The sequence below is a fragment of the Apiospora marii genome (genome assembly GCF_038362585.1).
Source record: "Apiospora marii strain CBS 49790 chromosome Unknown utg000004l_segment0_segment0, whole genome shotgun sequence".
Lineage (NCBI taxonomy): Eukaryota > Fungi > Ascomycota > Sordariomycetes > Amphisphaeriales > Apiosporaceae > Apiospora > Apiospora marii.
The window spans coordinates 2586699-2612276 of record NW_027117375.1 but is presented as its reverse complement, the minus strand read 5'-3'; the positions used below and the strand labels follow the sequence as shown (position 1 = coordinate 2612276).

The following is a 25578-nucleotide window of genomic DNA, read 5'->3' as shown; positions in this document are numbered from 1 at the left end:
GATGCGTGGCCCCAAATCTGAGCAAGTACGGCACTGGCTTGACTGCACTAGGCCTTGCTCAAAACGTACAACATGTCTGTTGTGGCATGCCGATGCATCTAGGCCGGCGGTTATTGCGCTTGTTGTTTAGCATGCGATCGAGCAAAGACCTGCCTGTTGAAAAACGTGAGCAAGAGCCCATGCTGGAGGCTGCAAACCGACCAACTCGTGAGTGAGACAACGCCATGCTTTTCCGTTCGGAACTCGTGCGAACAAGCCACTGGTACAGACATAGTTATTCTTAGCCACTAGCCAAGGGGATGCAAAAAAGCACCGTACCGTGCGATGCTGTTGCGGCTGCGCCGGTGCATGTAGTACGCTTGCGTCCAAGGCCGAGTCAGCTTAGCAGCGCCAACTAGAGGCTTTCTTCTGGTGCTTCTGCTGGCGGAAGGGATGTAAAACATAGATAGAGATTGGGAAACGGAGAAGCAGATGGCGTTAATGTTGGTCTTTCATTAATAACTCTATCGTCTTGGGCCACTTTGAATGGCACGGCTATCCCCCTGTGGCGGCGACGATACGAGCCCATCCCGTTTGACCTTCCTTGGCTTAAGGGAGAGCAATGCACTCGATCTCGACATCAGCATTCTTGGGCAGCGTCTTGACGGCCACGCAGCTACGGGCGGGCTTGTGGACCATCCACTTGGCGTACTCCTCGTTCATCGCGGCGAAGTCACCCATGTCGGCGAGGAAGATGTTGACCTTGACGATCTTCTCGACGGACGAGCCAGCGGCAGTGAGGACGGCCTTCAGGTTCTGGAAGCAGAGGGCCGTCTTCTCGCCAATGGTGCCCTGGAGCATGTTGCCCGAGGCATCCAGGTGGATTTGACCCGAGCAGTAGATGGCCGTCGGGGTCTTGATGGCGTGGGACTGTACAGTGAGGTCAGAAGCCATGTTCAGCACGACCCCGTGAGTGACACGATACGTACGTAGGGACCGGCAGCTGCAAGATATGTTAGTCGACAGTTGATCTACCCTCTCTCACACAAGCGGTTTGGAACTTACGCGGTGCTGCGTCCTTGGCAAAGACTTGTTCAGCCATTGTGCGTCTTGGTGTCAGTGTTGGGCGGAAGATGGCGGCTCTTCTGGATATTTGGAAGAGGGAAGAAACGCTTCTGGATGGCGATAGGATGGATCGCACGGGTGTGACTCGGAGGCTCAGTGACATCGTTATGAAAGTCGGGGACAGGAAGTCTTCTAGAGTTTAGTTGAGTGTTGGGGTCGTTCGGGCGGAGGTGGATGGTCGCAAACCTCCGTATTTCGGACGTTTGCAACTGGGGGCTAAGTTTCGCTGCGGGCCGGGCTGATGGACAGCAGGGTTGTTGCGTTAGGTTTGTTCCGACAAGAACTAGGTGCCTATTTGGTGTCCCCAGCTGGAATATGTTTACTCTTCGCAACTATATTGAATACAGGTACTCTTCGTGTATCTAGATATAGGTAGTCTTATTTACCATCTGCGTAGTACTCCATACTTATTAACAGGTTTGCACATAATGTATACAACAATGTCATCATGAAGCTGTAGCTGCAAATGGCCGGCATCAACCGAGGAGATCACCTTTGTCTTGGCACCTCTACTTTACTTTCAAAGCAAGCAACAACCTTAGCTAAGGCTTGAAGGTGTACGGAGTATTTCGAACACATCCCGACACGCCTTTGTGCGAATCGACGAGTAAAACATACGTCACAGCATATATGCATCTAGCGGATATGTATCATAGGTAGCAGTAGCAGCGGCAAGGCTACCAGGCTACTCCTCTGACTATTTTGGTACGTCGCCTTATTGCCTTAATGCCAGGTGCCAGGGGTTCAGCTTGTACGGGTCCCAGAATTCGATTGCATGTGGTGGTGTGAAGAACCAATTGCCAAGTGGCCTGAAAAGGACAGGTAGTGTGTAGTGGCCGTAGAGTGGCAGTAGTACGTAACCCTGGAGAGCGATCCCTGCAAAGAAAGTCAGCCGCGTAGCGTAGGTAGCTTGGTTGCATTCTCCTATTGCTTGATGAATTAATCTATTTCATCCTTCATCTTCTTGTCGGATTGTCGTCGCCCTGCAGTCCCAAAGGTAGATGACAACTACCATTTTTTCTTTCTGTCCAAGTAAGTAAGCGCCGCTCTCCTGTCACTGCTCGCTGTCGGCTAGGCAATTGAAGCTATCGGGCGTACCTGCACTGAGTTGGATTCGAGCTCTTCCAGTCCTCAAGGTGTTCGTTCCTATGTATGCTGTGCCAAACTACCTATACAGCAACTACCTCGATGTGTCTCGTGCTTGCATTGAGTGCATCCTCGAACCCGTCTGAGCTTTTGCCTAAACCTCAGATCCGGAGCGCTAACAATGCCATTCTCCTCCCGCAGTACTCGGTTCGACACACTCCTTGATATCACGTTGTTTCCTCCTTCTCGCACAGCATGGCGTCAACTGCCACTCCCCAGAGCAGCAGTTTGCGCCAGCGTAACGTGCCGGGGTCCAAGAAGAAGGGCGGCTCCGGATCTGGAGAGGACACCGAGCTCGACACTCTGGTGAAGTCGGCCAAGCAAGCCTCCGTCGCGGGCTCGGAATGGGACTACAAGATTGCGCTGGCTGTCATCACAGTCTTGGCCTTCCTCTCCAGGTTCTGGGGTATTAGCCACCCCAACGAGGTCGTCTTTGACGAGGTTCATTTTGGCAAGGTAAGAAGACAGTCAAGTCCCCGGCGAAAACCAGCCCGTGTATATCTTCAGCGAGGGGTCATAACTAACATGCCTGTGCCTTCTAGTTCGCCTCGTACTATCTCGAAAAGACCTACTTCTTCGATGTCCACCCCCTTTTCGGAAAACTCCTATTTGCCTTCATGGGCTGGCTTGTTGGCTATGATGGCCACTTCCACTTCGAGAACATTGGCGACTCGTACATTTCAAACAAGGTTCCCTATGTCGCCTTCCGTGCTATGCCCGCCATTCTGGGCTCCTTGACGGTCACGGTCACCTACCTTATCATGTGGGAATCTGGCTATAGTCTTCCGGCTTGTATTGTCGCGGCTGGCTTGGTTCTCCTCGACAATGCCCACATTGGCCAGACGCGACTCATTCTTCTCGATGCCACCCTCGTCTTGGCTATGGCGTGCAGTCTGCTCTTCTACATCAAGTTCTACAAGCAGCGACACGAGCCCTTTGGCCGCAAGTGGTGGAAGTGGTTGATCCTGACCGGCTTTGCCCTGTCTTGCGACATTTCAACCAAATACGTCGGCCTTTTCGCTTTCGTTACCATTGGCTCGGCCGTCGTCATCGACTTGTGGGATCTGCTCGACGTCAAGCGACCAGGCGGTGGCTTGAGCCTGCCTGACTTTGGCAAGCACTTCGCCGCGCGTGCTTTTGGCTTGATCATCATGCCCTTCATCTTCTATTTGTTCTGGTTCCAGGTTCATTTCTCCATCCTCTCCCGTTCTGGCCCCGGTGACGATTTCATGTCCCCCGAGTTCCAGGAGACACTTTCGGACAATGTCATGTTGGCCAATGCTGTTAACATCGACTACTACGATACCATCACTCTCCGCCACAAGGAGACCAAGGCGTATCTTCACAGCCATGACGCCAAATACCCTCTCCGCTACGATGATGGACGCGTTTCCAGCCAGGGCCAGCAGGTTACTGGATACCCGTACAACGACACCAACAACCACTGGCAAATCCTGCCTGCCGAAATCGAGAATGAGCAAGAACTGGGACGTCATGTAAAGAACCATGAACTTGTCCGTCTCCGACATTTGGTCACAAACACAATTCTCCTTTCTCACGACGTCGCGTCTCCTTTCTATCCTACCAACCAGGAGTTTACAACGGTGCCTCTGGAAGACGCGTACGGGACCCGATCTGCCGATACGCTCTTCGAGATCCGCATCGAGGGTGGCAAGAACGCACAGGAGTTCAAGACTGTCTCAAGCCACTTCAAGTTCATTCACAACCCCAGCAAGGTTGCTATGTGGACTCACACCACCCCCCTTCCTGACTGGGGCCATCGCCAGCAGGAAATCAATGGAAACAAGCAGCTCACTCCTAGCTCTAACGTCTGGCTCGTGGACGACATCCCTTCACTCCCGGAAGACCACCCTAGACGTGAGAAGCCCGAGAAGCAAGTCAAGACGATGCCATTCCTGAAGAAATGGTTCGAGTTGCAGCGATCCATGTTCTGGCACAACAACCAGTTGACGAGCAGCCACCCGTACGCCAGCCAGCCTTACCAGTGGCCGTTCCTGTTGCGAGGTGTTAGCTTCTGGACCCAGAACGACACGCGCCAGCAAATTTACTTCCTAGGAAACCCCTTGGGATGGTGGCTTGCAAGCAGTCTTTTGGCTGTATACGCAGGTATCGTTGGAGCTGACCAAGTGTCGTTGCGCCGTGGCATCGATGCTCTGGACCACCGTAAGTAACTGCCTCGCGCCCTCTTGATATGCGCAAGATAACTAACTGTTCCCAGGCACCCGATCTCGTCTGTATAACTCGACTGGATTCTTCTTCCTGGCCTGGGCTACTCACTTCTTCCCCTTCTTCCTGATGGGCCGCCAGTTGTTCTTGCATCACTATTTGCCTGCTCATCTCGCATCCTGCCTGGTCGTTGGTGCACTGGTTGAATTCGTCTTCAACGCGGATCCCTCAACCGAGGAGGCGAGCTACCAGGCCATCAAGTCGGGTAAGAAGCAGGCTCCTGGCCCCAAGCGACATGTCACTGCCCGAGAGCGATTCTCTGGACAGAGCATGGTGCCCGCCTGGATTGCGTGCGGCGTTATCATGGCGATAGTCGCAGCATCGTGGTACTTCTTCCTGCCGCTTACTTACGGCTACCCGGGCCTCAACGTGGACCAGATCCTACGCCGCAAGTGGCTTGGATACGACTTGCATTTCGCCAAATAGAGGTGAAGCGTAGACGTATCCTTGATGGCTGATGCTCGGGGCGGGAACAGTCGATCGTGTACGATTTAGAGACACAAGTGAAGCAAAATGGGGAGAATTGGCGCCCCGCGCAGGTGATGTTATTTAGAGTACAAGAAAAATGGCGCCGGCAGAAAGCAGAGAAGTTTGTTCCATCTATATATAAAAAATGAAACAATAATCTCTCCCTATGATCTAGTCAGTTGACCGTTACGACAAGGCTTTTCCTCGCAAGATCTATCTTGTAGCACGTTGGTCAAGATGCAAGTAGCACCTCTTACACTCGTGAGCTCTCGGCTGGAATCAGTGATCGGCTTGAGATGCACTCATGATGGCTTGGATCAATTGCAAGCTGGCGTAGCTAATCCGGTTGTGTTGTCATAAGAATGAGTGAATGCAGTATATGCATTTAATTCCTTCCCGCCACTGGCCTGTTGGCTCAGGGGCCATGAACAGGATGGCAATTTGCTTAGGTGTGTTATATTACATGCATGTTAAAGGACCTAGACACTGGCCCTGTGTTGTGTATTTAGCATATGGATCCAGGAATGTAACCAGCTACATGTAGATGATCCAATGCACCAATCAGCAAGCAGCCGCAGGAATAAACCGTCTTGATTATTCCACTTACTCTGGGGAATGACAGTGGAATAAGCCAATACTACTGGAATAATAGGTCTTCTATAGACCTGTTTATTCTTGAGGAGACTTGGTCGGTTTATTCTCGCAGGGGCTTGTCAGGTCCAATTCACGCCGAGAGATGGCTCACAATACGGCAAATGATACGCCTTGCTATAGCGGACTGGGAGCTCGAGGGCAGGGCAACATCAGGAAATACTCAATCTTGTTTTCTCCTCCCTCTGAGCAGACAAGCTTGGCATGCATCTATACAACCCCCATTGCACGCGGAGCCAATCGGATCGCCGGGGTATAAATTGCCCTGCTTCTTTCCCCCTTTTTACCGAAAGTAACATCAGCATGCTCCTACATGCCCAGACCTCGGACGGGAAGAACCCTTTTATCCCAACGCGCGAAGCAGCATTGCCGATCCTTTCCTAATGTACGCCGGGACTTTGCGATTCGGCGGAAATCCAATAGTACTACCATCATGCATATATATCATCGCTACAGAAGGCCCATCCCATAGGTGGAACTCGATGCGAATACTACACATGCATACGCACGCCAATCGACAAGCCACGCGAGGCCTGCAAGGCAAGACGGGCAGCACGCCGCAAGCGGAATTGGAGTTTTGGGGAAGAAAGCAGGCACGGCAACGTGTACACATGCATACTCCATCGCCATCGCGCAATTACCCCTGTCCTGTCAATGGTCCGAATGGAGCCTTGTAGGCTAAAGACGAGATCTGGATGAGGAAACCGCGTCGCCCGTGAGCTACAACGGCATTCGCAGCATGCCCTCTGGTCACTCTGTCGGTCAACGGACGCCAAGTGTGCTGCAGATGGACTCACGGGAGCTTTTCCATGGTGGTGGTGGAGAGCCCATTACCTGGCCATGAGCATTCACGGCTGCCCCTTGATATAACTCACCATAAATCATACATGCTAGTCTCTAAAATATGTTTAATAGCCGGTAGCCTCAGAGCTTGAGTGACCTGAGTACCCTCCCATCTGATTCCTATCATGTGCACTTCCTTCACTTTAACCAAGTGTGCCTAGTCGTTGCGCCGTTCTCACCGGCAGTGCTGTATAACTTGCTACCTTAGGTCGCTCACTAACTTCGGTAGAGCCCAGACAAAATGCGTGGCATCTCTGCATGGGCTTCGTCGGCCCCTATTCTGGTCCTCGGTGGACTGGCCGCCGGCGCTGCTGCTTTCGAGGAGCAGAAGAGGGCTGACTGCTCCTCCCTCTTCACGACGACGATTTTCATGCCCACGACGGTATATGTCACGGCCCCGGAGCCACCAGCGTCGTCGAATAGTGCGTCCAGGCCCAGCTCTGGCACAGGCGCGACGACGGCAAGCTCTTCGAGGGATCTCGTGTCAAGCATCTCACCATCGACGAGCGAAGGGGTCACGTCGGCGTCGGTGACTTCATCGACCACTGCCGGGTCATCCACTGGGAGTTTTTCAAGTGGTAGTGAAACAGTTTCGTTCACTGTAACGCTGAGCACATCGACTACGGCAGTTGAGGAACCGACCTCTACCCAAGTTCCAACGAGGGACCCGATTACCAGTAGTGTCACCAGCGGCATCATCTCGAGCTCAGTAACTCCAACGAGCAGCGCTCCTGGCGCCCCTACCATAAGGCCACCAGGACCCCCATCGTCGCCACCTCCCATCTTCCGGGGTTACAAGAATGCCATCTACTTCACGAATTGGGGTACATCCGGCAACAGCAGCTACCAGCCGCAGGAGCTGCCCGTATCGGAGCTGACACACGTCCTGTACGCCTTCGCTGACATCGACGTCAACGGCACGGTGAAGTCGTCGGACGCCTTTGCCGACGTGGGCAAGCGATATGCGCGGGATGACCCGCACAACCGGACGCGCGGTCACAACGCCTACGGCGTGGTGAAGCAGCTGTACCTGCACAAGAAGCGCAATCGCAACCTCAAGACGCTGCTGTCTATCGGCGGCTTCGACTACTCGCCCAAGTTCATCCCCGTGGCCGCAGACGAGGCCCGCCGCCGCGTGTTTGCCAATTCGGCCGTCAAGCTGATGGCCGACTACGGCTTCGACGGCATCGACCTCGACTGGGAGTACCCCGCCGACGCCGAGCAGGGCCAGCACTTCGTTTTGTTGCTCAAGGCGTGCCGCGAGGCCCTCGACCGGTTCTCGTTCCAGCACCGCATCCCGTACCGCTTCCTCATCACCGTCGCGAGCCCCGCCGGGCCGGTGAACTCCCACAAGTTGGACCTGGCGGGAATGGATCCGTATGTAGACGTCTGGTAAGTAGACATTTCTCAGCCTTTGAGGATTGACCAAGTCGGCTGACGATGGACTGAAGGAACCTGATGGCGTACGACTACACCGGCAGCTGGGACAACACGACGGGCCACCAGTCCAACCTGTACCGCAGCCCGCGCCACCCTCGCGCGACCAAGCTCAGCACGGACGATGCGGTGCGGTACTACGAAGGCCTCGGCATCGCCCCGAGCAAGATCCTGCTCGGGGTGCCGATGTACGGCCGCTCCTTCGAGTCGACGGCGGGGCTGGGGCAGGCGTACGCGGGCGTCGGGGCCGAGGGCGGCGGCGTGCTGCTCTACAAGACGCTGCCGCGGCCGGGGGCGCGCGAGCTGTGGGACGACGGGGCCAAGGCGGCGTGGAGCTACGACAACGCGACGCGCGAGCTCGTCAGCTACGACACGCCCCGCAGCACCCTCTACAAGGCGCGCTACGTCCGCCGCCAGCGGCTCGGCGGTGCCTTCTTCTGGGAGGCTCGGGGAGACCGCGCCGGCGCCGCCAGCCTCGTCAACACCATGTCCAAGAGCCTCGGCTGGCTGGACCAGAGCCCCAATCACCTGTGGTACCCGATGAGCCAGTACGATAACATACGCTGGGGTATGCCGGGGGCTTAGGATGGTTGTTCTTTGTCTTTCTTGCGTCACTATGTGACGATATTGCGTGAAAGGGGCGGTGTTCAGGTCTTGCGTACATTGGATTTGAACTCTTCCTGTCTTTTTCTTTCTTTTCTGCGGGACCATCATATATGATATAGTTGATATATACGTGAGCTATTATGCCCTATACGCCAGCCAATAAATGTCCACATGACTTGGTTGCGTAGAATCATGAAATAAAGCCAGCTTATAGCTTAGAGCTATGTATCACATCTAGCTTAGCCACTGTTGAATCCTTGTCTTCTCCCACTGGCACGGGAAGAGACGATCGCCAATGCCGAACCTATAGTCGGGGTCCCTAAGTCTCGGCATACTCGTACGAGCTTGTGGACTCCTCCACCTTGACCTCGATCTTGGCCTCCTCGAGCTCCTTTCCGTTGACCCTGATGCCGGCCTTCATGACGTCGCCAGGCACAACCGGACCGACACCCTTGGGCGTACCGGTCAGGACGATGTCGCCCTGCTCCAGCGTCATGACCTTGGAGATGTCTGCCAGGATCCGGGGAATCCTGAACAGCATGAGCTCGGTCGAGTCATTCTGGTGGACCTTGTCATTGACAGTCAAGTACAGCTCCACCGCGTGAGGGTCAGGGATAGACGACTTGGGGATGATGTTTCCCATGGGGAGGAAAGTGTCGAAACCCTTGGCGATGGACCAGGGGAGACCCTTCTTCTTGGCCTCGTTCTGTGTGTTCCTGGCTGTCATGTCGATGCTGAGAGCATAGCCTTTTTTCGAGTAGCAGTCAGTAAAAATAGCAAATCTTCCCCTTGGGGTTTGTCTGCATGGTGGGCCACTCACTTTCAACTGCGTCCAAGGCGGCCTGGTTGTCTCCAGAGAAGTCCTTCAGCCGCTTGCCCATGACCAGAGCCAGCTCGACCTCATAGTGAAGGTCGACGCCTCTGGGCCGGACGACAGGTCCCTCGTTAGGCAGCAAGATGGACGAAGATGGCTTCAGGAAGAAGAAGGGCTGCTTTGGGCGCGCACTGTTCAGCTCGGCGATGTGGTCTCTGCATGTGTATATATTGTGTCAACTACGGCCTGGTTCTCCTCTATGGAGGGCCAATTGAATGAATCAGGCTGTCTTACGCATAGTTCCTGCCAATGCAGACGACCTTACGGGCCTGTTTCAGAGTTGATGCAGAAGACATGGCGCGTCGGAATACGTTCATATTGTGCTTTGACAGAAGTGAGTAGGTTGTTTTTGCTTTTCGCCCGACACTTTGCAGCTTATAGTGTGAGATGGAAACTCACCGATTGGGTGTGACACTTTGTCACCACTGCTACGAAGGCCCTCTGAAGATGCGGGATTGATTATCGCAGGGCAAAGCGGAGGTAGATCTGGATCCGATAGTCGGGGCTTCAGATTCAGAAGTGCTTGTTGGCCTCGGGAGGTTCCGACCAAAAGGAGAGGGGATGGCTACAGTACAGTAGAGCTACGTGTAGCTTAACAGCTACTACTGCCTGCCTACTGCTACGGACCGCCGAAGCCGAGCTGGCTTGTCAACTCGCTTCAATGCTCGTACTAATACTGTACACCTCGAATACCCGAGCGGGCGGGACTCTCATTAAGCCTTTTCGGTCGAGCGCGCTAGTCATTCCTGACGTTTCTCTGATCCACTAGACCGGACAGCCTAAAGATCAAACATCCATTGCGACCCCCCAGCCAGTGCTGAGTGCTCTGCCAGTGCCCAGCGTGCATTGGCTTGCTTGATATTCTGCTTGGTAGCAGCAGATGCGCCCGCGTGCTTGACGTTGGAGCCACCCGGGTCAGATATCTCATCTTGAGGCCTCCGCAGTCCCAACTTTGCGTAGTGGAAACTGGCCACTGCTTGGTATGGAGTAAGAATAGATTGACAATAGCATAATCAAAAAGGGAGCCGGCCCCGAGTATGCGGTTAGGTAGGTACAGTACGTTCGAATTGATTTCAAATCGGTAGCACGCTGGATAGTGCAAAGGACAGTGAGAGACTCCGTCCGGTATTTCCGATTGACTGACTGACTGATTGACTGCCGTTTGACAAAGCGCGGGGTTGACCAACACACACACACACACAGCTCTTCTAGACCTGCCTCTTCCGGTAGGCAGCCGTTGGCGTTGGCTGGGCTGGCAAAGATGTGCAGAATGATGTACATTGATGAGCACATCCACATACGGGGTAGGTAGCTGCCCTAGCCTCCCTGACCTGGAAAAGCACACGCGACTTCCCCACTCTACATGCCAAGCTCATTAATATTCTGTAAATGATACTTATGCTATACTGCCTGCCCATGACGGGGCCTTACATACATTGGCGTACACGATATTAACCTCCAGGAGCATGCTTGCCTTTTGATCTAGAACCTTGGACCTCTTGCTTTTCCAAGCTGCCCAAGGCCTGGGCTCAGAGTGTCAAAGGTAAAAAAAAGAAAAAGTACAACACACACACACACACACGCACCACACAAGCCTTCCTCCTCCTCTTCCTCGTCCCGTCGTTTCACGCACAGTCAATCAGATCCTCCAGAACTAGGTAGTGCTTCCTACCTTATCTACCACGAGCAGTACCTTAAAAAACGAGAGACCCTTTTCCCTCGAGTGCTAAGATCCTCCACTCTACCTTTTTACTACTTATCTGATTCACCAATTTGGGACTTCTCTCGCTTCCAACAATTCCTATTCGAGAGTGCGCCATGGAAGCTCTTCAGCTAGCCCAGATGCTGGCGGACCTGAACGATCTCCAAGCAGCTGTAAGTCGCGGACGTGGTATTGCAGCAGAGTATAGTTGCATCACTGCACTGAACTCCACCCCCCAAAACACTCATCGCCTTCCAAAGATGCTGACCCCGCAATCGCGCATCTCTAGCAGGACCAAGGTGCCGCGAAGGCTCTGGTATCGGTTAACAAGACCCTCGATCGCAAGGACGCCGCCGCCATCCAAGTCCAGACATTATCGGCCAAGACCTCGTCCCCCGATAGCAGGGCTGCAACAACCCCCGCCGGCCGCCTCGACAAGTTCGGCCGCCGCATCTTCACCCCTCCTCTGTCGCGCACCAATTCGGCGACACCGTCCTCCATTCCGGGCACCCCGAGGAACCAAGATGTGAGGTATCCTATGCGTGCCACAGGAAACGAGACTAACCCGTTCCACAGGCCGACGGCGATATCGATCGGGCCTCGACGCTGCTCTCCCTCTACGAAATACGCGCCAAGCTGAAGGACCAGGATAACAGCAGCCTCATGAAGGCGCGCGAGAAGATCAATGCCCTTGCGGCGAAGCAGGAAAGGCTCGCCAGGGACCAACAGGCACACCACTACAGTGACCCCAAAAGCCCTGGCCGCATCAGCTACCCGAAGTAAAAAACACCAACGTTACACGGTTTCTTTGCATCAGCGGCGTTTGGGGGGCACGTGGTCACGCAGTTCGCCTTGGGGCTTTTTGGGATTTATATTCTGGTTTCAACAGGGCTCAAAAAGGGGGGAGGTACTCGATGAGACGACGGCGGTATTATGAGATATGAATACATTATAATATAATTCGAACAGGGCGCTTCAACTTATTAATATCACATGATATCGATGTCCAGCTGTTTAGGAATCATAGGATGCTGTATATCAGGCAGATCACGCAAACCCGGTGTGCCTCGCGCTCCTTAAGAAAGATATAAACTTCTCATTCCCGAGTTATTCTAATAAAGAATACTCGGGGCTTAATTCTATTTCTATTTTTATTTTTTATATTTTAACGAAGCTGGAATTCGTTATTTTTTAATTTATACCTTTAAAAGTTATAAATAAAATAGTTTTAATTTTTTTTAAAAAAAAAAATCTATTCGGGGGAAGTTCTTCGATCCAAAGGAGGGCTTAAGATACCTCCGGGCGCTCGACTATATGTGCAGTGTGTATACCTAGGACAAGATCGCAGCGTCCAATTCGATCCCAAAGATCAAGGGAATCCCCAAAATGGTTGATGGCTGTTTATCAACATGAACTCACAACGTTCTACTGTATCGCTCTACTGCAGGCTGTTAGCGATGTGGGGGTGAGCTCAGCAACCCCAGACCTCCCTTGCTCCCTAAATAAACTGCCCGCTCTTTTGCCCTGGCTACTGGTTTTAGTGCTAGCGAGCCCCGCTCTACAGGCCTGACTGAGTTATTCGACTGCAACCTTGCACTGGTCTCTACACAGTCTGAACCGGCGCCTGGGTTTTTAGAAATCTTCTGAGTTCAAAAACGTCACTCTCTCTTTCACCTTACCGGCCCCGGCCACCAAGCTACCCAACATCTATTGCCGCTGATTCCATACTCTGACACCATTTCCCTTGTGCCTCCGACCGAAGAGGTGCCTATTGCGTCGGCGAACGCGCAAGAACCCGCCAACCTTCCACAAGCCAATCCCGCACCTGGAAAATGGCTTCAAGCGTGGACATGAAGCTCTTACGAGCTACCAAATTCCCGCCCGAATTCAATCAGAAGGTCGACATGCAGAAGGTGAACCTGCAAGTTATGAAGAAGTGAGCGCGCCTCTTAGCAACTATAACATTTATTACCAATTGCTAACCATTCTCCTTTTTCCGCAGGTGGATCGCAAGCAGAATCTCCGAAATCCTTGGTTCTGAGGACGATGTGGTTACTGAGCTCTGTTTCAACTTGGTCGAGGGCTCTCGTTATGTACGCACTTCCTCTCCCCTCGACACTTGACTGAACAAACTCGAGCTGACAGCCTGCACCTACAGCCGGACATCAAATCCATGCAGATTCAGCTGACCGGATTTCTCGACAAAGACACCGCGCCTTTCTGCAAGGAGCTCTGGAAGTTGTTTCTGAGTGCCCAGGGTAGTCCTCAGGGTGTTCCGAAAGAACTACTTGAAGCCAAGAAGGCCGAACTCATCCAGGAGAAGGTGAGTTAAGCCGAGCCCGCAGGACAGTGCGTGCTGATTGAAGCGAAAACTGACCGTCACTGCAGATCGAGGCTGAAAAAGCCGCGGAAGAGGCTCGTGTACGGCGCGAAACCCAGGAACGACGCGATCGTGAGCTGGCTGACATTCGAGAACGGGAAAGACGCGATCGAGGCTTCCGAGGTGGCCGTGGTGGCGACAATTGGCGAGGCGGCAACAGACGCGGAGGCGACAGGGCTTTTGAGGACCGCAACAGAGGCTTCGGGCGCGGACGGGATCGATCCTTCTCGCCACCTCGTAGAGGCGGAGGTTCCTACCGTGGCGACCGTGATCGATACGTCCCGCAAGACCGACGTGGCGATCGTCGCGGCCGCTCACCGACCCGGTCGGTGTCCGCCGACTCCCGAGACACGGCGTCGCGGTCTCGATCGCGTTCTCGTTCCGTCTCTCGGAGTCGGAGTGGTAGCAGGCGGCCGGGTGCTCGATCTGTCACTCCACCTCGACGAAGTCAGCAAAACCGTGGATCGCCGCCTCGTCGCCGAGATGCGCGCAAGCGGTCCAGGTCTAGAGGCAGAGGTGACAAGGCTCCGAGAGCCAGTCGCCGGAGCCGGAGGAATTCGTCGTCACCTGATAGTGCTTCCGAGTCCGGCAGCAGCAGATATTCGCCAGCACCCAAACGACGCAGATACTCTAGCTCGCGAAGCCGATCACAATCTGCCGCTCGGGGCAGTCGGCGACGGTCGCGTAGATCTCGGTCTTCGTCATACTCGCGTTCACGCAGTCGAAGTCCCCGGCGCAGCAAGCCTGTTCGCGAGCTCATTAGCCGCAGTCGCTCTCCTGGCCGGTTGAGGCGCTCCAGCACTCGCAGCAGAAGCAGGAGCCGAGGCAGTGATGGACCGGCATCAAAGAAGCGGAGACAACGTTCCGAGACCCCTCCTACCGGTGACAAAAAGGCTGATATTTCGGAAGATGACAATAGCGCAACTCGACCTACGCAACCCGACGCGGCGGCTCCAGCGACAGAGGAGGTTCGTTCTTCTTAATAGGGCATCTTCATATCTATGCTATAATGCTTGGGTTGAGAAAACTGACCTTTTGACTCTGTCTATCAGACCAAGAACACAAAGACCCCTCAGCAGCGAGCCAGTGAACTGCGCGAGAAGCTTTTGAAGGAGAAGATTATGAAGATGAGACGAACTTCGAGCAGTGGCACCTTGTGAATGGTTGAGGCTAATCAATGACTGGCTCGCAGAACTCATCGCCCCCTTCAAACGTTGTTTGCTTCAATCTTTCTAATGCCACGGTCGGCTTCTTGCCTTATATAGAAGTCACCAAGCCTATCCCTGGTATGACCTAGCTTGCCCTCAGTCATGAAGTAGACAATCCAACCCAATGAAAAACACAGCTGAACCGTTGACTGTTTCTCATAGTTGTGTCCGTGACGCCCTTGAGCCTCCATTTCACCTGATCCTCATGACCTCGGCCTTCAGGATCTCTCATTCCTCATGGCATAAATGCCACAGCATACTAACAACAAGTCGTAAATGGTAGGTATAGGTAAATCGTAGGACTTCAAGCAATATGTACACTATTTTGGTAACCACTCTTGGGTTTGAAACGCATTCTTTGTAGGCATTGATGTTGGCCACATCCAGCGGAAGCTTCTCAGGTCCGCAAAACCCAGATTCTGTATTACATCGTCATGAAGATCATGCCCAGGGCGTATACCTAGGTATTCCGCCCAGAGAGAAACCATTTACAACGTATTTCTATATGCCGATCTCGGCCTGCTTCTGGAAGAACAACCATGCATTAAAAGTGGGAGCTGGTGCATTTAAGGTTGTCTCCACAAATTGGGTAAGCCTCCCACCTCTCTAGAACGCGGTCGCGAAACCATGGACTTCAATTGCTCGTTCAGCCTTCTGCCTCATTTTATGCGCCCAACAACATTGCAGCACCCTTACGATCATGACCGAGACATCAAACACAGCTGCATCGGCTACTGGTAGCGCCGGTGCTAATGCCAATGAGTCCTTCGACAGAGAGAAGGAGATGGCCGAGTACGAGAAGGAGAAGCAAAAAGTCAAGGATCTTTTGCAGCGCCGGAACCAGCTAAGTCGTAACATCGTGAGTCTCATCCCCTTGCCGCCCTGCTTCTGCGCTCCTGATTCATTCTAAGACACTAATCATGTCTTTTCTTGCAGCTCGGGACTGATAACCGCATCGCCGATATGGAGACGAAATACCTGGACAGCACGCCCGTTGGCAACATCCTCACGGGCTTCGACAACTACACCAAGGGCCTGACGGCGACCTCTGCCCAGCGCCGCAAGGTGGGCGCGATCGAGCAGAACCGCGTGTTCTCGCGCTCCTCGATATCCTACAACCCCAACAATGTACGTGCTCCTCCATCGCGGGTAGCCGCATCTTTACTGACCCCTCCTTGCAGCAAGTTGCCGACACGCCCTCTGGCGCTTCGACCCCTGCAGCTCCTACGCCCGCCTCGACGTCGTTCGCCAGTAAGGATAAGAACGCCGCTTCGGATGCCACCACGCCCGGCTCGGCTACGGAGAAGAAGGGTGCAGGCAAGAAGAAGAAGGCAGCTGCGGCGGCCGCCGCCGAGGACAGCGAGACCGATAGCCGCGAGGTTAAGAAAGTGCGCACTCAGTTCGGAGCTGCCCGCAAGTAGTCGTGAATCATGGGTTATATTGCATTCTTCCCCCTCTGGGCTTGGGAGAAACTGGACCGTGGCCCCGGTTGTAGCTCGACTTTGCGTATATGGCGTCAGTATGGCATTAAAAATGATACCCCTTTTGAATTTTGGCACACAATTGGCGTTATGGAAAAGGGAAACCGGCCGAGCTGGTTATCAGCCTAATCAACAAGTGGGAGCTGTTGACATGGCCAGCGTATGATTGTATTCACATATCTTATACGAGGTGCCCCTGATTGGAACTGCATAGGAGCAGATCTTAGACGCTTTATGCGGGCAAGTGTAACAGAATTTGCATCCAACTTCGACGGTGCCCCTTTACGGTCACTCCACATATTATTCCATGTTCCTACGGCCGGTGGTAACGTCGCGCTGTATACAGATAACGGCGTATACGACGGCATACCGGGTTCATTTAAGAACTAGATTCATTAAGATGCTGAGGACCTTGAGGACATGTGCAAGAACCAAGTCAATCAGACTTTCTCTCCGTCTCCCGCACTCCCACGCCCCCTCTCATATTCCCGGCGCATGTCCCTGACGCCCTCCATGGCGCCCGCGTAGATAGCCTCGCGGGCGGCCTCAGTTAGGGCGGCCAAGGGGTTGTCATCAACTGCCCTGGATAGCCCCGTCTTCTTTTCAGGATGTCTGGTAAGTTGAGGTAGCCGTGAACCTGCTGCGGCTTCGCTACTGGCTGCATTGGAGACGCGGAGCACATCTTCGTAGGCTGGTGGCGGTTGCGGCGTGTGATGTGAAGGTGCTGTGCCTTTGTTCATTGTAGGCACGTTGATGGGATGGGCATTACTGTTCCCCCCCTTCCCCTTTCCCTCCTTGGATATGATGCCTCGCAAACGCCTCCAGAGGCGGCTCAAGAGAGACCGATCTTGCTTCTTGTGATTGTCTTGCATCGCGCGTCTGCCTAGTTGGGTTGGTATCTTGGGAAGACGGTGCTCAAGGGAGATTGTGACTTGGTCTTATAGATAATTATCTACACTTACCCACTTATCTAACACTCACATATCTCCGTTACCATAATCCATGGACCATCCAACTTCCAACTTCTCAGTATGTATGCGGTCAGTAAATTTCAACATGGCACTGGGAGCTCTTGAACTGTAATGCACAAGAGACTCGGTATTTTGTGCAGCCCGCTAGTTATACATCAAATGGACCCCTGGTGCCTGGGCCACAGGGGTTCCACTGCGGGGAATTGGGGACGAAGCGGGATCTCGTGAATAGTCGCACCTCATGTCGCGTTGCAGATGCACTTACATAACTTACTTCGGCAGTACTCGGTTTGACCCCTCCATTCCATTGTTTATTTTGATGTTTCGTCGAACCTCCTCCCTCTTGCTGATTCAGTCATCTCTTCTGACCCGGCACCTCAGCAAAAGAAGAAGCAACTGGTTGCCCGTCTCGTATTGCCGTCTTCCTCCCCTTGTGGTCCACAGCTCAACCATGACCATCATGGCCAAGTTCACCCCCGAGGCCATGCTCTCGGCCCCGCGCCGCTCCTCGGCCGTCCCGAACGCTACTGGCACCTTGGCACTCTACACCGGTCAGTACCTATCACATTTCGGCTTCGCATCTTCTCTTTTCTAGCCGCAGCACAGACTGACCGTATGCACCCTCCAGTCTCGACCTATTCATTTGAGTCTCAGGAAAAGACCTCGGCCCTCAAGGTCCTCGATATCAAGTCAGGCCAGTCTACCACCTTCTTTGAAGATGCTGCCGCCTTCAGCGAGCCAACATGGATCTCGGACTCAGAGTTTGTCCTTGTCAAGAAACTGGACAAGGGCACCGGCCTGGTCGTTGTCGATGCCACCAAGTCAGGATCCGAGTACGTATCTCTGCTCTGCTTCTTTCATTCTGAATGAAACCTACCCTAGATGCTGGACTGGGCTGACTGCTGCAGGCCCCGTGAAATCCAAACGTTCGATGGCTCCATCTCCAATCTGAAGGCGAAGAAGATTGGCCAGGACACAGTGGCCATTGCCTGTTCGGCACTCGCCACACCCTCAGGTGAGATGTATAATCCGGCCAATGACAAGAAACCGTTGTCCTCGGCTAGGGTATATATCAAGCTCTTCGTGCGCCATTGGGACACGTATGTAACCGAGAACAAGTCGGCCATCTGGTACGGTGCCCTCAAGAAGGACAAGGACGCCTGGAAGCTGCAGGAGCCGGGCCTCGTGAACGCGCTGGCCGGTACGAAGCTCGAGTCCCCCTTTCCTCCCTTTGGTGGTGCCAGTGACTACGACATCGGCAGCCAGGGGCTGGCTTTCGTCTCCAGCGACCCGGATATCAACCCGGCGATTCACACGAAAACAAATTTATATTACGTGCCCCTGAAAACCTTCACGGAGAAGGCTCCCGCGGCTCAGGAGATCAAGACCGGCCAGCTGCGGGGCTACAGCATGACGCCGGTCTTCTCGCACGACGGGAAACAGCTCGCGTTCAAGCGCATGCGCCACCAGCAGTACGAGTCAGACAAGCCTCGCCTGATGGTCGTGCCCGACATCAAGGATCTCAGCAATGTGCAGGAGTTCTACAAGTCAGATGATGGTGAAGGCGGCTGGGACCAGCGACCGGATGCTATCGTCTGGAGCAAGGACGACTCCGAGCTGTTTGTCTCGGCTGAGTACCACGGCCGGACCTTGCTTTACAGACTGCCGTCTTCGCCCTTGAAGGCAGCCCAGAAGCTGCCGGTTCAGATAACCCACGAGGGCTCGGTGCGAGACGTTAGCAACTTGGGAGATGACTCTGACCGGCTGCTGATCCATTCCAACTCCTTGATTGATGGCTCGGAGTACTCCATTGTAGACCCGCAAGCCTCGGCCGTGTCGCTGGTCTCGTCAGCCTCGAAGCAAGGCAAGTCTTTCGGTTTGTCTAAGTCGCAGGTGTCCGATATCTGGTTCCAAGGCGACGGCGACTACAAGGTCCATGCACTTGTCATGAAGCCCTCCAACTTTGACCTTTCTAAGAAGTACCCGCTGGCGATGTTGATTCACGGAGGACCACAAGGAGCCTGGGGAGACTCGTGGAGCACGCGTTGGAACCCGGCCATATTCGGTAAGTTGACCTCCAAGAAATCATCCCACCCATCCCATTCGATGCCCGACCCTCGAAGGATAGTTCTTGACTAATAGCTTACAAAATGCAGCCGAGGCCGGCTACGTAGCTGTGATGCCAAACCCTACCGGGTCCACCGGCTACGGCCAGGCCCTGACGGACGCCATCGCCTGCGACTGGGGCGGCCGCCCCTACAAGGACCTCGAGAACTGCTTCGAGTACATCGCCAAGAACATGGAGTACGTCGACACGGACCGCGCCGTCGGCCTGGGCGCCTCGTACGGCGGCTACATGGTCAACTGGATCCAGGGCCACCCGCTTGGCCGCAAGCTCAAGGCCCTCGTCTGCCACGACGGCATCTTCTCCACCATGAACGACTGGGCCACCGAGGAGCTCTTCTTCGTCATCCACGACATGGGCGGCACCATCTGGGACAACCGCGCCATGTACGAGAAGTGGGACCCCGCCCGCTTTACCGAGAACTGGGCCACGCCCCAGCTCATCATCCACGGCGAGCTCGACTACCGCCTGCCCATCACCGAAGGCCTCGCCGCCTTCAACGTGCTGCAGGCCAGAGACGTGCCGAGCCGGCTGTTGATGTTCCCCGACGAAAACCACGTAAGTTGTTGCTTTCCCCGTTTTACCTTTTTCTTTATCAGGGGGCATCCCCCTCCACCCCAGCAAGACCCAGAGACGAAGGCTGACATACGTTGTTCGTGGAAACAGTGGGTGTTGAAGCATGAAAACAGTCTCGTGTGGCATAAGGAGGTTCTGGGCTGGATCAACCACTATAGCGGCTTGGAAGAAAATGCGGATATCGCAAAGGGTATCCCGAGGAGATAAACACGCTTATAAGCGGTATTCTCTGAGGTTGCATGAACCCACTTGGGGCGTTTTGCTGTATATCCTACTCAAGACTTAGTTTGACATAGCGATGTTGGGAGGATTTTTGAATTTTGGCGATTTATATCATCTCATCTGGGTCTACCTAAGTCAACTACCCCCTCAACGGACCACCCCCTCAACAGACCAGCCTTTTACACCTAAAATCTCGATTTTAACAGTATTATTTAAAATTAAATAAAAATGATAAAAATATAATTTCTCTTATTTAAAGTGGATATACTTAAAATAAAACGATTTTAATTTAAAATAAAAAATTAAAAAATCGTTATTATTTTTAAATAATTATTAAAAAGTTTCTTTTTTACTTTAAGTACTTTTCCTAATAAAATATAAGGGAAGGTACTTAGAAAGAAAATTTAAAATAACTTTTTAATTTAAAATAAAAAAAAGGTTATTTTTTAATAATCTTATATTTAAATAAAAAATAAACTATAGAAATAAAAAAGTTTAAAAAAATGTTTAATATTAATTAATATAGTTAATAAACTTTATTTTTTCCTTATAAAAAGTATACTTTTTTATTCCTTTTAAATATAACGTTTGAAATAAATTTTTATAGTATATATAATAAATTTATAATAATATATTTAATATTAAAGTAAATATTTTAATTTTAAAATAGTTTATTATATAAGAGTTTAAACTTTTATTCCCTTTTAAACCTTTTTAAATACTATATTTATAATAAAATATAATAATATATAATATTTAGTATTAAATAAAATAATAATTATATTATAAAATAAATTCTTTTAAAGTATTTAAATTAATTTAAATCTTAATTTTACCTTTTAATTTCGATTTTTAATTAACGTTTATAATAAAATGGTCCGTTGAGGGGGTGGTCCGTTAAGGGGGTAGTTGACTTACATATCATAGTTTGGCACAGAACGTGTCACCTTGATGGCGACAACACTGCTTCTAATGCAACAATGCCCGTAAATAACAGACTAGTTTATCCAACTGGGTGTTATCCAATGGAATAAACAATACCAGTATTACCAAGTGATCACTGGTATATACGTATTAATCGGTGGGAGCAGCGCTTTCACCATTAAGCTTAATGAACCCAGTTGACAGAAACGTTTGATCGGTTACTTAGTTACATAATCCATATAGAGGTCGATTAACCTCGCCCAGAAATAAGCAAAGTAGTGGTTACACCACGAAGAGCCCCTTTGTTTCCGCACTCTTCTGCCATCGCGTGTACATGGAAAATCAACACTGTCTTTACAACTGACCCTCGACATCCTCTAATCGCATGAGCTCCATGGAGATAAAAGTCATGTCCATTCCATCCAGTGCCCTGAAGAACACATCGCCCGTGAGGGACTTGCCAGTGATTCCTTTCAGAGCGATGATTGGAACAACACCACTCTTTGGGTGGGGATTGGAATGCTTGGTTCGTACCGCCACGTATTGAGGGCAGCGCTTTATGAGTGTTTCTTGCAGGAACTCGGCCACCAAGGGGTGCAGTTGCCCAAGGAACCCCCACAGAAAATCCTCTTCGTTCACCGGTTTCTTGGCATTATAGGCGTCTTGGTGCCTATCAAACTGTCGCAGGAACCTACGGATAGCTTTTGGTGGGTGCTTGATGTAGCTGGGAACATGCTTCGTCTCCGTGCCTGCTGGTGGTCCGGTCACTTCTGCGAGGTTCTAGTCAGTTTGCAGACGCTCAGAGGGCATGACGGTGCGTATCTTACCGCCATAGGCTGTTGCGTCTGCGATGTCTGCCTTGAGGGACTGGATCGTCTCATGCATGTCACGGTATTGGGTCTGCACCTGTTGGATATTCTCCCGGTTGGTTTTGTGCTGTTCTTCAGAATCCAGCTTCATACTCTCCATGGCCTTCCGAGCAGCCATGCCCTCCTTGTCCCACGTGCAGCGGTAGTCTTCGAAGGTACTCCTGAACTGTTCGAGGTCTCGAGTTATCGCTGAATAGTTGTCGTCCAACGTCTGGGCGAGCACTTTCTGGCGCTTCTCGACTTCTCCTGCTTGAGTCTCAAATCCTTGCAGCCTAGAAGCAGCATCTTCCTGCCGCGTGGTGGCAAGAGCAATCATGCCACTGATAGTTTCATTCTGTTTCCGAAGAGAATTCTCCAATGCCTTGACCTTGACATCGGTCAGATTCGACTTGCCTTTCAACGCAGTGATCTGTTGAGATTGACCAACGGATAGCAGGTTTGGGAGTTTGGCAGATTTGGCCCCGTGTCCAGTCGCCTTCCTCACTTTCTCTACTCGAGCTGTTGCTGCAACCTTGTTTGGAGGAGCCATGGCGTCGCTTCCCCGAGGAAGGATGCGTGAGTGACAATGACCAGATAAAAAGAACGGGTAGGCAAGTGTGTGTGTGTGTGTGTGTGTGCAAGACGAGATGTAGGTCAGGAATTGTGCTGATGTTACCCAGGCGTTGAACGGATCGTTCACTTGGAGAGAGTGTGGTCAAGAGGCGAGGTGCGACGGCGCAATGGTTCAGTGTTCGACATATTCAAAAGTAGATAAATGCGCGAGAAGGCACGCACTGTCGTTCTTGCTCGCTTCTGCTTTTTGAATTGAATACCTACCTACCTACATGTACCTACATGTAGGTAGATTAGGTTAGCAGAGGAAAGTGCGAGGCGGCAGGTGCCCATTTCACCCGTTTGGTGAGCGGTGCCTTCCTGCAGCCGAGCAAAGGACGTACTTTCGAGAGGAGACGTCGACAACCACGCATCTGCCATTGAGGTGGTGTAATTGGCAGATGCAGTAGATCAACTGCGTTGCAAATCAGCATGTTCCAACCACAAACATTAGGTGGCGCATGTAGGAATTCCCACAATCGCACCTGTTGTCAATTAACGAGTGAGTATTAGGCATAGGAATGTTAGCACAGTAAACAGCCACTCAGGCAAAAGGCATTAGTCACTTTGCAGACAGAGGGAAAACTTTAGGTAGTTTTTAAGGACATTTATTCGCAAAGAGAAATAGCTTCGGGCCTAGGTACAGAGACAAACGAGAAGGCAGAACGACTCCAGTCGGCAAAGTCCTTGCAGGACCTTAGATCGTGCTTCCCTTGTGCATTATTAAGCACCCAGTACTTTGGCCGAAAGCTCCAGATGCATCAAAACTTTTTCTTGCCCGTCATTACCGACCGTCATTCATTACTGGAAACACCCCAGCATAACGCCCGAAAGACAGACAAGACATCGCCCACCGTCTATCAAACCACCCTGCGGCGGCCCCTGCTCAAAGAGGGGCTACCACCAATGCGCGCGGAAGAGTGAAAACCGTATCCCCTATGCAACTGAGATTGTGATGACTGTGTTGGGTATCGCCGGGTGAGTGCCGAGTTTAGATCAGGTCGGCAACGTTCATGGGCATCTCCTCGATCTGAGTGCTGTAGAACTGCTCAATTTCGCGCATCATACGGACATCATCGGCGGTGACAAAGTTGATGGCAACACCCTTTCGGCCGAAACGACCACCACGACCAATGCGGTGGATGTAGTTCTCACGGTTCGCGGGAAGATCGTAGTTGATGACCAGGGAGACCTGCTGGACATCGATACCGCGGGCCAGAAGATCAGTGGCGATCAGGACACGCGAGGAGCCGGATCGGAACTCCTTCATAATCAGGTCACGCTGACCCTGGTCCATGTCACCGTGCATGGCCGAGACGGTGAAGTCACGAGCAGTGAGCTTGTCGGTGAGCCAGTCGACCTTTCTGCGGGTGTTGCAGAAGATGACGGCTTGCGTAATGGTGACCGTCTCGTACAGATCGGACAGAGTGTCGAGCTTCCACTCCTCCTTCTCGACAGCAATGTAGAACTGCTTGATACCCTCAAGGGTAAGCTCGTCCTTCTTGACGAGAATGCGGACGGGGTCACGCATGAACTTGGTGGTGACCTCAAGAACGTCCTGGGGCATGGTGGCGGACAGAAGGACGACCTGGGTGGACTGGGGAAGCAGCTGGAAGATGTCGTAGATTTGCTCGGTGAAACCACGCTACAAGTAGGTTAGCATTCCATGGTCATGTGGAATTGCACTAGAACAACTTACAGAAAGCATCTCATCGGCCTCGTCGAGAACGAACATCTTCATGCTGTCGGTCTTGAGGAAACGGCGTTGGATCATGTCCTGGACACGGCCAGGAGTACCGACGACGACCTGAGGGCCATCCTGAAGGGCCTTCATGTCATCACGGACGCTGGTACCACCAATGCAGGCGTGGCACTCAATTTGCATGAAGTCGCCAATAGCGATAACAACCTTCTGGATTTGCTGGGCCAGCTCGCGAGTGGGGGCGAGAATCAGGGCCTGGCACTGCTTAACCGCAGGGTCGATCTTCTGGAGAGTCGAGATAGAGAAGGTAGCGGTCTTGCCAGTACCGGACTGGGCCTGGGCAATGACATCGTGGCCTGGCAGCGAACCATGTTAATATGCGACAAAGGCATTTCGGGAGTGAGGCTTATTCTTACCCTTGATGACGGGCATGATAGCACGCTGCTGGATGGCAGAAGGGCGCTCGAAACCGTAGGCATAGATACCACGGAGGAGTTCGGCCTTCAGGGCCATCTCATCGAAAGAGTCGACAGTCTCATCGTAGTTGGACTCGATCTGGGCTGGAAAAGAGCAAATATGTTAGCATGGAGAAGATGGACATTTGCGATTCTTGTGATCGGATCGTCTCTTTGACCGCCAACCGACCGACCCCGCGGCACAATTCCCACGAACTGCCACTTGGGCAGATCGGTAGATCGACGTTGAGCATCAATCGGAGGGGGCAAAAAACAGAGAACGATCTGTGACTGGTGAAAACTTACTGTCCGGAATATCCTCCAGACCCTTGTCGGCAGCCATGATTGCGGTTTGGTAGAGAAAAGTGCTTGATCCCGACCTGCTGGATCAAGCGACTGGTGATGGTGAATTTGTGGTGGCGGGGTTAGATTGCGCAGAATGTCCCGCTTGAAGCGAAGAAGGTCCTGCGACAACAGTTGCTGAGAACTGAAGAAAGCTGGAAGAAGAGAAAAAAGAACCAGAAGAGACGCTCTCGAGAAGTGAGAGCTGTACTGTTCTAGTTGGTTGTTATGTCTTGTCCTTGGTAGTTGTTGTTGGGTAAGAGAACTTGTGAAGGGGGGGCAGACAGAGGGAGCAGCAAAAAATTCTCTTTAGGTGCCTCGAATATTTAGATTTCTGTTCAGCACTGGGCGAAAAGCTCTAGTCGCGGGGCCTTGGCAGTGCACAGACCACAGCCTCTTTGAATTCAATGTTTTAGTGGGAAAATGGGATTTTTCTGGCTGCCCCACCCAGCATGCCACCCACACACTCACCAGTGGACGCTTAGGTGTTTGGGCACTCAGTTGTCAGGCACGCCGCACTGCGCAAAGGGCAATGCTGTAATTGTGGTGCGATTATTCTCGTTAGTGGGGTACGAAAAGCTGGAAAATCGTTCAAGTCTTTTTTCTCTCAGGTGGTGAGACGGTCCGAAAATGGGCTCATGAAGACGGGGAAAA

General features: G+C 52.3%; 11 protein-coding genes across 11 annotated transcripts; 6 read left to right on the top strand and 5 right to left on the bottom strand.

The window, feature by feature from the left end:
- Positions 1-588: 588 nt before the first annotated feature.
- Positions 589-1081, bottom strand: PG985_006763 (endoribonuclease L-PSP; the record flags this gene model as incomplete). Its single annotated transcript, XM_066826532.1, has 3 exons — positions 589-909; positions 969-982; positions 1045-1081. 3 exons carry the CDS (start codon positions 1079-1081, stop codon positions 589-591), a joined length of 372 nt encoding a protein of 123 aa, XP_066686139.1.
- A 1364-nt stretch (positions 1082-2445) lies between these two features.
- On the top strand, positions 2446-4923 carry PG985_006762 (mannosyltransferase pmti; the record flags this gene model as incomplete). Its single annotated transcript, XM_066826531.1, has 3 exons — positions 2446-2706; positions 2793-4434; positions 4490-4923. 3 exons carry the CDS (start codon positions 2446-2448, stop codon positions 4921-4923), a joined length of 2337 nt encoding a protein of 778 aa, XP_066686138.1.
- Positions 4924-6700: 1777 nt separating this feature from the next.
- On the top strand, positions 6701-8481 carry PG985_006761 (Chitinase 1; the record flags this gene model as incomplete). The annotated part of the gene is made up of 2 exons (XM_066826530.1): positions 6701-7851; positions 7911-8481. 2 exons carry the CDS (start codon positions 6701-6703, stop codon positions 8479-8481), a joined length of 1722 nt encoding a protein of 573 aa, XP_066686137.1.
- A 340-nt stretch (positions 8482-8821) lies between these two features.
- PG985_006760 (uncharacterized protein) lies at positions 8822-9693 on the bottom strand (the record flags this gene model as incomplete). The annotated part of the gene is made up of 3 exons (XM_066826529.1): positions 8822-9249; positions 9323-9531; positions 9611-9693. The coding sequence occupies 3 exons, from the start codon at positions 9691-9693 to the stop codon at positions 8822-8824; spliced, it is 720 nt and encodes a 239-aa protein (XP_066686136.1).
- Positions 9694-11194: 1501 nt separating this feature from the next.
- Positions 11195-11861, top strand: PG985_006759 (uncharacterized protein; the record flags this gene model as incomplete). The annotated part of the gene is made up of 3 exons (XM_066826528.1): positions 11195-11251; positions 11368-11604; positions 11655-11861. 3 exons carry the CDS (start codon positions 11195-11197, stop codon positions 11859-11861), a joined length of 501 nt encoding a protein of 166 aa, XP_066686135.1.
- Positions 11862-12910: 1049 nt separating this feature from the next.
- PG985_006758 (uncharacterized protein) lies at positions 12911-14618 on the top strand (the record flags this gene model as incomplete). The annotated part of the gene is made up of 5 exons (XM_066826527.1): positions 12911-13014; positions 13081-13171; positions 13237-13401; positions 13467-14426; positions 14511-14618. The coding sequence occupies 5 exons, from the start codon at positions 12911-12913 to the stop codon at positions 14616-14618; spliced, it is 1428 nt and encodes a 475-aa protein (XP_066686134.1).
- Positions 14619-15366: 748 nt separating this feature from the next.
- PG985_006757 (uncharacterized protein) lies at positions 15367-16087 on the top strand (the record flags this gene model as incomplete). The annotated part of the gene is made up of 3 exons (XM_066826526.1): positions 15367-15525; positions 15603-15794; positions 15848-16087. 3 exons carry the CDS (start codon positions 15367-15369, stop codon positions 16085-16087), a joined length of 591 nt encoding a protein of 196 aa, XP_066686133.1.
- A 500-nt stretch (positions 16088-16587) lies between these two features.
- Positions 16588-16887, bottom strand: PG985_006756 (uncharacterized protein; the record flags this gene model as incomplete). The annotated part of the gene is made up of 1 exon (XM_066826525.1): positions 16588-16887. The coding sequence occupies one exon, from the start codon at positions 16885-16887 to the stop codon at positions 16588-16590; it is 300 nt and encodes a 99-aa protein (XP_066686132.1).
- A 682-nt stretch (positions 16888-17569) lies between these two features.
- PG985_006755 (uncharacterized protein) lies at positions 17570-20026 on the top strand (the record flags this gene model as incomplete). The annotated part of the gene is made up of 5 exons (XM_066826524.1): positions 17570-17669; positions 17714-17951; positions 18027-19183; positions 19275-19801; positions 19910-20026. 5 exons carry the CDS (start codon positions 17570-17572, stop codon positions 20024-20026), a joined length of 2139 nt encoding a protein of 712 aa, XP_066686131.1.
- Positions 20027-21319: 1293 nt separating this feature from the next.
- On the bottom strand, positions 21320-22363 carry PG985_006754 (uncharacterized protein; the record flags this gene model as incomplete). Its single annotated transcript, XM_066826523.1, has 2 exons — positions 21320-21735; positions 21793-22363. The coding sequence occupies 2 exons, from the start codon at positions 22361-22363 to the stop codon at positions 21320-21322; spliced, it is 987 nt and encodes a 328-aa protein (XP_066686130.1).
- Positions 22364-23416: 1053 nt separating this feature from the next.
- On the bottom strand, positions 23417-24925 carry PG985_006753 (translation initiation factor eIF4A; the record flags this gene model as incomplete). The annotated part of the gene is made up of 4 exons (XM_066826522.1): positions 23417-24070; positions 24125-24483; positions 24544-24687; positions 24889-24925. 4 exons carry the CDS (start codon positions 24923-24925, stop codon positions 23417-23419), a joined length of 1194 nt encoding a protein of 397 aa, XP_066686129.1.
- Positions 24926-25578: the final 653 nt, after the last annotated feature.